The sequence below is a fragment of the Chelonia mydas genome, chromosome 22 (assembly GCF_015237465.2).
Source record: "Chelonia mydas isolate rCheMyd1 chromosome 22, rCheMyd1.pri.v2, whole genome shotgun sequence".
Classification (NCBI taxonomy): domain Eukaryota; kingdom Metazoa; phylum Chordata; order Testudines; family Cheloniidae; genus Chelonia; species Chelonia mydas.
The window spans coordinates 2,628,394-2,640,443 of NC_051262.2; the positions used below are offsets into that span (position 1 = coordinate 2,628,394).

Genomic DNA, 12,050 nt, shown 5'->3' on the forward strand with positions numbered 1-12,050 from the left:
GGTACAGTACAGCCTTTTAAATTGCATGATCCCTATTTATAACTTCCCTATTGGTTTGAAGACTTCAAGTCAGACTGAGATGCTGGATATAATCGTAGAAACCCTGAGTTAGAAGGAACCGCTGCTGAACCATCTGAGCCTCAGGGAGATGTCAAACTTTAGATGTCAAAATAGTTTCCGTCATCCTTGTAGCTTTCAGAGTGCTTGGGTTGGTGATTCTGTCCTTGGCAATCCTTGCATCTTCTCTAAAGCTCCTCTTTACCTATCACTATCCTAAGTGAAGTCACGCCGGTGCCTGCCAGCACTGGCCTATTACAAGAGATGTTGTTGTCGTTGTTTGTTGTTTTTCACCAGGAGTCTCCGTTTGAATTCATCTGAAGTTAGTTTATTAATCACCTTGTGTAGTACTATTTTACAAGAGACTTTATTCTAAGCTGTCTCTTCCACTGTTCAGTTGAAAATTACAAGTTCTGGTTTATCACGTTTTGAACAGAAGTGTTTCTCTAAGAGAAAATTGAGGCTGTCAGCTGCCTTTTAACAAACAAATGTATAAATGCTGCTGCCAGCATAACTCTGTACTCAGACAGCAATGTACTTAATAAGACAGCCAATTATAATGTCACCTTGTCTGTCTTGTCCCTAGAAGATGATGAACTTACAGTCCCAAATGTCTAAAGTGAAAGTTTGAGATGGCATATTCCAAGCTGTAAGTGACACAGTGCTGCTCAGCATCTCTGAGGCTTGGAATCTGAAGAACCAACAGCAAAGCCATATATAGAAGGCTGTCTTTCCATCTTTATCCATTGCAAAAGTACAGGCTTGTATGCTATAGTCTTTCATGTGTAAATGTAAATGTGTATCTTGTATAAATACTTAGGAATATTGTAAAGGTGCATATCTTTATCCTCCTGTTCCACGCTGCTAAACCTGAGCAGTTCCAGGTACTCCCCCAGCCGATTTAAATAAGAAGCCACCATTAACAGTGCTTCTAGTCTGAGAATGGGAGCACTGGCACAACAGGTGTTCTTAGCAAACGACTGGCTGAGTCATAACTCTGCTCCTGTGGGTTCTCAGCGGGTTCTTTCAATGGCTTTCTAGTAATTAAGTGCAGCTGAGTAAAATGTTGATTAAAAAAACTGTCCAGAAATCATAGTGCGTTTATGGTATAATTACTCTTGATGTGTGGCTGAGACGCACTGGATGTTAATGACATAAAGCCACTGCTGTGCTGGCTATTAAGTGCTCTGTGAAATGAGTGATCTGACTACTCTTAATAGAGCTGTTGCATCATTAAATCCTCCACCAAAATTGCATCATCACCCTCTTGTTCATAGTCTCGTCAAGGCTCCAAGGCTTGAATGGAGCTGGGCACACACTACCCTCTCACCTGGAATTGGCCCCCGTAGGTCAGGGGTGGATACTGTGGGGAAAGCGCCACTCCCGTTCACTAGAGTGTGAACTAATGCTTGACCTCCAGGGCTATCAGCCAGGCACCATTCACTATTCTAAAAGTGCAAGTGGCAGAATCAGCTGTTGCACCCATTCCCAGCTTACATCCCCTGTGGAAGGAGTCCTGGCTGACTTGTGCAGCTTTAAGGCTCACATTTACAAATGCTTACTATGACATCCGTGAACAGTGGTTATATAATGTCTTTCCTGTGTATAACCCGAGCATTGCAACTATTTGAGGTCTTCAGTAGAGGCGTGTGCATTGTGTTTGGTAAAACATTCAATGAGTGCCTATCCAAGGCTCCAGTTTCGGTTAAATGTCAGTGTCCCACTCTTACCTAATGGAGTTAGTTCTCCAACACCCTCTAGCAAACTAAGGGAAGCTTGTCTCCTCATTGCCATGTCATCACTCCCACCAGTGCAAAGTGCCATAAATTCATTTGCTTTGCACTGGTGTAAATGACACAAGGTTTAGGCCAGTGGTGAATTGGGTTCCCACTACCCTTCATCTTGGGCATCGTGCTACCCCTTCAGCCTGTGACCCATCCTGTCCCCAAACGTCTGGAGAAAAATATGGCCTCCGTAGCTCGGGCAGACGTTGGCAAATCTGGGCTCTGGTGGTGCAGAAGAGGAGAATTCCAGAGCTGCAAGGTTCCATGGAGATTGGCTTCCTCTTGGTTGTATAAGGCGGGCTATAGGTCAAGCACCGCTGCTGATTCACCTGTGGCAGTGTGCCATTGGGTGAAAAGGGGGGGCCTCAAGTAACCTGGGCCCAGTCCACCAAATGTTAGACGCACCACCTTAAGTTTCACCCAGCTGCACTTGTCTGCGGCTTGTGGAGTGATGCTCTCTTGGCGTGTAGGCCTACTTAATACACAGGCTGCTGCTTGTCGCCTTCATTTCCACTTCTAAGCGATCTTGAAACAGCCCCAAATTACAGATGTTATGAGAATCTGATCTTGAGGAGTGTAGCCTTTAGTGGAGTGATCTCCATCCTGGAGAAGAAAATAATAAATCATTGCGGAGCTGGCCCAGGCTCAGAATAAAGAGCCTGGACCAGCTCCGCAATTGGTGTAAATTGGCATAGCGCCACTGATTTCACTGGAGCTATGCTGTGGTTTCTGACAGCTGTACTCTAACCCTGAATTTCCATGCCAGTTACCTTGGTGGACACAGTCTGCGTATATGGTATTTTTCTTTTTCAACAGAGTACGTATGAAGCTTTCAGGGAGGCAGCAGTAGCTCTTTAAATTCTGAAATCTGTGGGATACACGAGGAAGAAACTGCAAAATAAATGAGTTTTCTGGTTTTTATGTAACTAGTGGCCAAATGTGGAAAATGGCAACATTTTAAAATGTACTGCTGGAGGAAATGATTGATCGGGGACTCTGCCATCTCCTTTTGAGAGCTCTCCTGAGCTCAGTGTAGCCCTTTCCCACTGCTGAAATACCAGTGGGAAAGCTATAGAAACATTACTGATCCGCAGCCAGAAAACACCACCTAGTCCTGTTAGTCTATGCAATATGGAATGTCTGTAGTCAGAGACGGCCTGTGTGAGGACGGAGTACAGAGCATGTTACTAGGTGTACGCGCTGAATTTGAAATTCAAAACAAAGTGGTTAGCGAGTTATCTAAATACAAAAGATTCTTTGTGTTTAAACTCTCAGATATTTTTTTAAATGAAAAGGTACAATTGCATAGCGCCTGTCCAAAGGACTGCCTAAGGTGAGGATTTAGGTTTCCTCCCCATGTCCCCTTTCTCTGTCTATCTCAGGCACTTACCTGGCCCTGTTGTTGTTGTATTTGGTTGCCCCACGATTTTCAGCGTCTTCATAGAGAAATGCTCTTACCCCCATTGTATAGATATGGAGCTGAGGCTGCCTCATTTCACCATAGCTCCTCCACCACCCAAGTTGGTACAGGGAATCTGTAGCAGAGGGGGAATTGAACCCAGAGCTGCTAGGGCGTAGCCTAGTGCTCTAGCCACTGGCCTGTCAAGAGTCTCCCTTGCTAATTCCTCTCCATGACACTTCACAGCACCAGGTTGGCTTTTCCAGAGTCGGTGCTGCTTTTCTCAGATGCAGGGGCATAGTTTCATAGAGTATCAGGGTTGGAAGGGACCTCAGGAGGTCATCTAGTCCAACCCCCAGCTCAAAGCAGGACCAACCCCAGCTAAATCATCCCAGTCAAGGCTTTGTCAAGCCAGGCCTCTAAGGATGGAGATTCCACCACCTCCCTAGGTAACCCATTACAGTGCTTCACCACCCTCCTAGTGAAATAGTGTTTCCTGATATCCAACCTAGACCTCCCCCACCGCAACTAGAGACCATTGCTCCTTGTTCTGTCATCTGCCATCACTGAGAACAGCCTAGCTGCATCCTCTTTGGAACCCCCTTTCAGGTAGGTGAAGGCTGATATCATATTTCCTTCCCCCCGCCCCCCCCACTCTTCTGCAGACTAAATAACCCGTTGCCTCAGCCTCTCTTCATAAATCGTGCCCCAGCCCCCTAATCATTTTCGTTGCCCTCAGCTGGACTCTCTCCAATTTGTCCACATCCCTTCTGTAGTGGGGGGATCAAAACTGGATGCAGTACTCCAGGTGTGGCCTCACCAGTGTCGAATAGAGGGGAACGATCACTTCCCTCGATCTGCTGGCAATGCTCCTACTAATACAGCCCAATATGCTGTTGGCCTTCTTGGCAACGAGGGCACTGCTGACTCATACCCAGCTTCTCATCCACTGAAATCCCCAGGTCCTTTTCTGCAGAACTCCTGCTTCGCCAGTCGGTCTAAGTTTTTTCTGATCAGACTTTGCTGTCTCTTTCCCTTCTAATGCTACTTTGTTTCATTTCTCCCCTTCATTTCTTATTGTCTCACCTTTCTCTGCACCTGTTTCCAAGAGGTCCCTTCCCCTTATCCCCAGCTCTGTAGTAACTAAGGGACACGTGTGCAAGGCCTGCACACCAGAACGCATTGTTGCAGTGCCTCCCTTCTCCATAGGAGGTGGGGCAGAGACTCCGTGCTTTGTAGGAGAAGGGAGAGCACTTCTGGGCGAGCACTCCTGGGCCCTCCAGAAAGAGCACTGATTCTCTACAAGTTTGAAGATTCAGAAGAGAATTTCCCCATGGTGGCGGAGAAAGGAGGTGGCCACTAGATCCAAAACACTCTCTCTCCTGCTTGTGCCCAATTGTAGGGGACCAAATACAAATTCACTACAGTTGATCAAAGCATGAGAAGAGTTAAAATGGCATGTGTTTTGCAAATGGGATTTAGCCGACTGAGATGGATTTCTCAATTACTAAAAGAGCAGTAATACCTGCTTGTGGCTCTGATATGTTAGCTTGTTCTTTACTACTGATACAAATAGAGTGCCTACCCTGTGTGAAGCTGCTTACGCTTGCATCAGATGTGTGCAAATAGACTTGGCTAATGAGTTATAAAAGTACAAATTCTCTTATTGGTATTTGCTTTGACGTTGTTAGCTAACAGGGTGGATTGATTTTGATCAAATTGATTTAAATCACCAATTGTAACCATGATTTTGATCAGTAAGCAGGAAACATTGATTTTAATCATGTTTTGCATTTGTATTTTGTAGTTTTTCTACAGAAAGTTTGATAACCATTAAAACATGATGATTTCCAACTAAATATAGTCTTTACGGTAAATTTGGTGTTTCTTTTTACTAACGAGGAGGACACGGTATATCTATATACACATTTATTTAAGCAATTATATAATTTAATTTACATTGATTTAGATGGTTAATTTTTATTATTTTTAGAGGATGGTGAATGATGCATTTCTTTAATAGATTACTTTTTTACTTGTGATTTGTAAGAGACTATTTGGAAATTCAAAATCAATCCACAGAAACCGCATGTAAAATTACCTGAAGTGTGCTGGAAACACAAGAAAAAAGTTTATAGAAGTGTTGCAAAACATGTTTTGTATTTAAAACTAACATTAATTAAACAAAGTAGTTATCTGTAGCAAAATTTAATTGATTACATCTGGTCACCGTGTTGTTCAAGATTTTAGTAGCAGTAGAGCTTGTCTTCTTGCATCTAAGTTTTGTGTGGGAGAGGAAGAGGAAAACTAGCTATCCTGCTTTTAAGGGTTCCAATTGGTTTCTTAACTGAATGAAGTAGTCACTGAATTGAACTAGTTGAATAAACTGAAATGAAGATTTCATATTTAAATCATTTACATTAAATAGTACATATTTGCTACCAATTTTCAAATTTTTTTTTAAGAAAGTCAAACCACTGAACCAGAGTTTGTTGAAGCGTTAAACCAGGTTTTGACAAAACAGTAGCGTCTTCTACAGGGCAGAGAAAATATTTTCTTCATTTCAGTTTATTCATCTAGCTCAGTTCAGTGACTAGTTCATTCAAAGTCAAGAAACCAACTGGGAGTTGCAGAAGTAGAAAGATATTTGTTCTTTTTAGAAATGATTGATAGAAAAATATATCCAAGTACAATCACTGAGAAGTAAGAACCTAAGATAATAGGAAATGCAGTGTATTTATGGTAAGACAGGCATTTGAAATTTTTCTTTAATCCTGGTTATTTGGAATATTCTCAAGCTTTCCATTTTGGCTGAAATGTCCCACATGCTTAGTCTTGGCCCAGAAATAAACGCTCTTTGGAACGCTTGCGCAAAATTCATTGTTCCTTTTGAATTATGGGAGCATGAAAAAAATCTTTTGGTTTAAGAAAAAGTTCTGTTTGCTTTTATAAGATGAAGTCAAATTGTTGAACCTTCACAATTCCATACATATGGACCTCAGCGAAGAAGTTAGAAGGCTAAATTTGGGGAAAGCTTTGTATCTTTGAAATTACTATGTTTAAAATTACATAATTGAGCATGCGCAAATAAGTAAAATCTTAGTAGATTGTGGTGTTGAGTGCGTAACTCCCGGGCCATAGCAGCAGAGGAATGTTTGCTCAAAAGCACTGTTAGTCAGTAAAGTTAAACTGTTTTGTTCTTGCACTGCCCATTTGCATTGTCGTCATGAGAATATGATGGGGGGTGGGGGGAGATGAAGTTTTGCGTAAAAGTGGAACTTGAAATACATCAGTAAGGGGAAAATGCGCTTTTTTCTCTACTGATTTAACTACCGTTCAGCTTTTGCAGAAAATTATGCTTGTCAGCAGAGACTCTAGTTTGCTTTAAAAAAAAAAAAAAAAAAAATTCTGGGGTCTTGGCTTGTGTGTTGTTTTGGTTTGTGTTTTGGGGGAAAGGGAGGACACATTAAATGATAAATTTACTGCAGTGTTAAGATTAAACAGATACAAAAGTAATATTCATACTGCAACGTTAACTTGGCCTCTTCGCACAGAATGTGTATATGATGTGTCATGGGGCTACATTTTTAAAGGTATTTAGATGTCTATCTCCCATTGGGTTGGGGTTTTTTTTTCCCCATAGATTCCAAGGCCAGCTGGGGCCATTATGATCATCTAGTCTGAGCTCCTGTATGACACAGGCCAGAGAACTTCCCCCAAATAATTAATAGAATCATAGACCATCAGGGTTGGAAGGGACCTCAGGAGGTCATCTAGTCCAACCCCCTGCTCAAAGCAGGACCAATCCCCAACCAATTCTAGAGCAGATCTTACAGAAGAAGATTTTAATGGGAGTTGTGTTCTAGAATGCTCTTTCATCAGTTAGATACCTATGTATGTTGTGTGTAATATGTGTAGGTTAAATGTTCCTGTAGGCTTCTGAATTTTAGGAAACTATAAATGCCCATTCTTCTCCTTGTATTAACATAGAATAATACTTATCTGCTTCACAAAGCTCTTGAAAACATTTCTAAAGCATTTTGAAAGAGTTAAATGCTAATGATGAATTCTATAAATTAGGGCTAACTATGACATTTTTGATGGCTACCTTTTCTCAGTTGGCTACCAGTATCTCAGATCATAGATGCTCTTGCTTTGGTTAATGTTTTCTGAAAGTTGATGTGCTCTTTCAAACTTAAGCAAAACTTTAAAAAAAAAAAATCTCCAGTCTGAGCTGAGCTCCATCTTATGGTTTACATTTGTGTTAATTTTTCTAGGAAGCAAGACGTCATGCAGAACATTGTGCAAATCTTGGAATCCGTCCAGTTAAAATGGGAGCTGTTTCAGAGCTGGACAGATTTCTCCAGGCTACATCTTTCTAACAAACTAGCCATTTTTGGCATTGGTTATAACACACGCTGGAAGGAGGATATTCGCTACCACTACGCTGAGATCAGTTCCCAGGTGCCTCTTGGCAAACGGCTTAGGGAATATTTCAATTCGGAGAAGCCAGAGGGCAGGATCATCATGACGCGAGTACAGAAAATGAACTGGAAAAACGTTTACTATAAATTCCTAGAGATTACTATTAGTGAAGCAAGATGCCTGGAGCTGCATATGGAAGTTGACTGGATACCTATAGCTCATTCTAAGCCAACTGGAGGAAATGTTGTTCAGTATTTATTACCAGGGGGGATTCCCAAAAGCCCTGGCCTGTATGCCATTGGTTATGAAGATTGCCAGGAGAAACCCCACTCACCCCATGTAGACCGCAGAGGCCCAGATCCTGGGAAAGAGACTCAGGGGGAGGTAGATGTCCCTTCACCACAGGCCTCTCTCAGGGTGGAGATGGAGTCTGCCAGAATTATCTATTGTTACCTTGGCATTGCTGAGGTTAGAACTCTCCAGCAGTGCTTGTTTTTACATTTTCAGGCCAACACCAAAACCTTCAGCAAAGAGTGGGTTGGAATCAATGGGTTTTTATCTCAGAACTGCATCGTAGAGCCAGGGGTGTCGCCTAAATCCATCTACATCAAATTTGTGGAAGTGGAGAGGGATTTTCTTTCTGCTGGCTCTTTGGTAGAGTGCCTGGAAAAAGCCATTGGATACCCATTGAAGTTTAACAACTGAATCTCGTCCTTCATAAGGATTAGGGCTTCTGCCTCCTTTCCATGTTGCTAGCAGACGCTTACAGATCCTGTCTGTTCACAGTGGGGCAAGTAAGACTTTCAGAGTGAAAATGAACTTCAGAGTGAAAGATGCTTGCAAATGATTCAAAACAACTTGTCCTGAGCAAGTGAAATGTACAGCTAACTTGCTTGGCAGGTCAACTGGTTTTATAAAGAGAAGAAGGCGAGCCTTGTAAAAATGACTGTAGGTACATTCCACATTGGACAGAGCTTATACTTTGCATTTCATATGAAAAGCTGTTTTTTCCACAATGTTTCATTTTTACACATCTGTCTCTATATAAAGTGTTATTACCGATCTGAATAAATAAGCAATAGATAATGGCAAGTTAAACCTTGGGTCACATTAAATGAGACTGTTTTTCAATGCCACCCTTAGCTACTATTGTATATAATTTAGAGTTTCACTTTTTTCACCCATCAAGTGTTTTACTATTTCCAACCAGTGTTGCCTGCGAAGACTTTTGTTTCTGTGATGTATCCCACTTCACTAGTAGTGTTGCCATATCAGCTCTTTTTTACCATTAAAGTAATTCCTGGCCTTTTTGAGTTCTAGTTAGCCTCTTTGTGGCAGTGAGAATAACCTGACAGCTGGGAAACATTTTGTCAAACCATGCTTATCAATACAATCAAAGCTGTGAGAATTTTGGGGGGGAGGGAAGGGTGGGATGAGGGGAGGGGAGGGTTATGGATGGAGGGGGAGTAAACATTTAATGCCTTTTCAGAACTGTTACTATATAAGCCCCATCCTCCTGCTGGCTGGTGCTGGCATTTTGATTTTTCTAAGACTCATTGATCAGTGGAAGTTGTGACATACAATGAATGTGTCAGTCCTAATAAAAAAACCAAACGCCTATGGACTTCTAGAAATGTGTTTCTCTTACTAACCCTGATTCCCCTGGACGGGTTTGTAGTAGAGATGTGCATGTTGAGTTCATTTGAGGTCACAAATCTTACCTGTGGAACCTTGCACCTGGGCTTCGTTCCATGGGCTGGAGCGGTCCTTCCGTCCTGGGTGCTGGTTTTCTTTTATCTGTGGGGAGGAGGAGGTAAGATTATAAATCTGTCTGTACGTGATGCTGTAGAAAGCTGGGCATGTGTAAATCTTACGTACGCCAGCAGGGCACTTGCAATTGTGTTGTTGAACTGCTAAATCTAATCTGAACCATAATGGTCCGTTTAGCTACTGGATCTTGATTCAGAATTACCACTCATTCTCTTTCAAATGTGTGTGTAGGAGGGAATTTACTGTGATTCTACTAGGCCAGTGCCCATGAAGGCAACAACATAGCAGTTTGTGTGAGTAAGCAGGGGTGATGGTTTTATTCAGCACTATTAAGAGACTAGTGAGTTTGTGATAAGTACATTCACCAGTTGTTGTGAGTTTGAGTGCATCTTTCATTAATCTTGAGGTCACTGGGGTTTGAGGTGTGAATTCAGATGCTGGAGGAGCCCAGGTGAAATGAGACAGTGTGGTAAGAGGCCAGGTCAGCCTCTGAAGCCCTGTCTGCATTAGACTATGGGTGGCCCCCATCCTGGTCCAGGCACGTGGAACATTGTACAGCACTTGGTGCACCGAGCATCGCGCAGATATTCCACGTGCTGGTGCTACGGCACCATCTCAGTGCTAATCTTGGAGACGCCTCTGCCCGCATCACTTCAATTCAGACGGTTCTGGCAAACTGGAGAACAGCCAATGGCAGCACTGAGGCCCAGCTCTCTACCTGGCCCCTTCAATTAGTGCCCTAAGCAGTACTCGGGTGCTCTTAAGTTCCACTCAAATCCTACCTTGCTGCCCTGTCGTCTGCACCCCCCCCCCAGCCTTGTTGCAGCAGTCCAGCTAAGACAAGAGGTTGTGTGTTTGCATGGTCTCTCCTTCCCCCAGCGTTGCCCCTTATAAACAATAAGCAAAATGTATTGATTCAATCTATTTTAGTTTTAAAATAATATGACGCTTGCTATGAAATGTTTGTGTAGCTGGAGAGCTTGTAACCAACTGTTTTTAGTAACACTTGCCTTTTTATTGACGGATTCTCCTGCCCTGTGTGTTTAGGTATGTATACATCAGCCGTGTGGAAATCACGTAAACTTGCATGTGGCCCATATGCCGAGCATCTCTTAGGAGTGGGCCTTTCCACTGCATCAGACTGACAGAAGAAAAAAAAAATCTTACCTTCCTGCAATGCAGGGTTGGTGTTGCAGCTGGCAGAAGAATCTGCAAAGTGCCAGATGCCACAGAGATGTAAGATAACAGTAGCAGGCTACGCTGAAGCACCAGGTAACCGAAGTCACACCCCAGTAAATCTGAAACCTCAAACTAGGTTTATCAATCATGGCTTTCCAGCCACTAATATGTCTCCCACATGTGCAGGAGTGGTAAAGCTGCAGTTGTCGTTGGCAGCTGAGGATGTTGACTGGGGCAGAGAGTTGCTCATCCGGACCTGCTTACTTCAATCCCTAGTCTAGGAATTAGGGAGGAAACACATGAGTAGAAAGCCGTGCAATGTGAAAATGGGTAAAGTCTTAAGGGGGAAAAAATGTGAACTACCTAGCAATTCATTTGCATGCCCCTCCTCCAGTTTGTGGAGGTAGATTCCTGCATGCGAGGCCCAGAGTTGGAAATAGACCCACAGGGATCCTTGCCATCATGCTGTTGGCTTGTGAGCGCATAGCACCTTGGATGTATGAGCAAGTTCTTGGGCCACAACAAATCAGTTCACTAAACCAGGGTTCCCAAACTTTATCATTTGTGTGACCCACTTCTGAGTGTCTCATTGACACCTGTCCTCCCACTCACCACCATACAGACCCAGCTCCACCCCCCAAAGGCAACAGAATAACATCCCTGTGGCAACTAAATCACTTGCTTACATGGAAAGGTAATGTCAGGGAATTATGGTGGTTTTAGCTCCTTTTAGTGCACGTTTAGGACATGGAAATGAGGTGAGTTAGCATCCTGTGACCAGCAAGCTCTCTGGACTTCTGTGGGAATCACTGGCCTAAACCATTGGGACTACAAACCACTAGAAACCAATACAATGCATTTTAAATATGGGATTAAAAGATGTGCGTTATATGCTTGCCATCTGTGCACCTTTTCAGGGGAGCTTTGTGGGGATGGAATAGAAGCGTCCATGTACCCTTTTTATGTTCACAGCTTTCAAGGTCAGCAGGGGCTATTAGATCAGCTGGTCTGGCCCCCTGTATAGCACAGGCCACTGAATTTCACCAGTTATCCCTGTGTTGAGGCCAGTAATTTGCATAACTTGTGTTTAGGCTAAAGCTTCTTCCAGCAGGGCTGCCGGGCTCTGTCTGAAGACTTCCGGAGATGGTGACGGCACCACCAACGGCTTGGTTCAGCAGTTAATCACCCTCGCTGTTAAAAATGGACCTAATTTCTAATTTGCATTTGTCTGGGACTTCAGCTCCCAGCCATTGGTTCTTATTCTGCATTTCTCTGAAAGATTAAAGAGACCATTAGTACCTGGTACAGTAACTCCTTGCTTAACGTTGTAGTTATGTTCCTGAAAAATGCTACATTAAGAAAAATGATGTTAAGTGAATCCAATTTCCCCATAAGAATTAATGTAAATGGGGGGGGTTAGGTTCCAGGGAAAAATT

The 12,050-nt window shown here is 43.0% G+C and overlaps 1 protein-coding gene across 6 annotated transcripts in view; it reads left to right on the forward strand.

The window, feature by feature from the left end:
* Positions 1 to 12,008, forward strand: part of MSANTD2 (Myb/SANT DNA binding domain containing 2) — a 36,843-nt gene extending 24,835 nt beyond the window's left edge. For 3 of the 6 annotated variants that reach the window (XM_037882374.2, XM_037882375.2, XM_037882376.2), the window contains one exon: positions 7,518 to 9,293. In XM_037882374.2, the coding sequence (XP_037738302.1) occupies positions 7,518 to 8,370 (853 nt within the window). In that variant the 3' untranslated portion in view covers positions 8,371 to 9,293. Of the gene's footprint in view, positions 1 to 643; positions 812 to 7,517; positions 9,294 to 10,482 lie in introns of those variants that run through there. The other 3 variants (XR_005222905.2, XR_005222906.2, XM_037882377.2) reach the window with 3 other exon arrangements.
* The last annotated feature ends 42 nt before the right edge of the window (positions 12,009 to 12,050 follow it).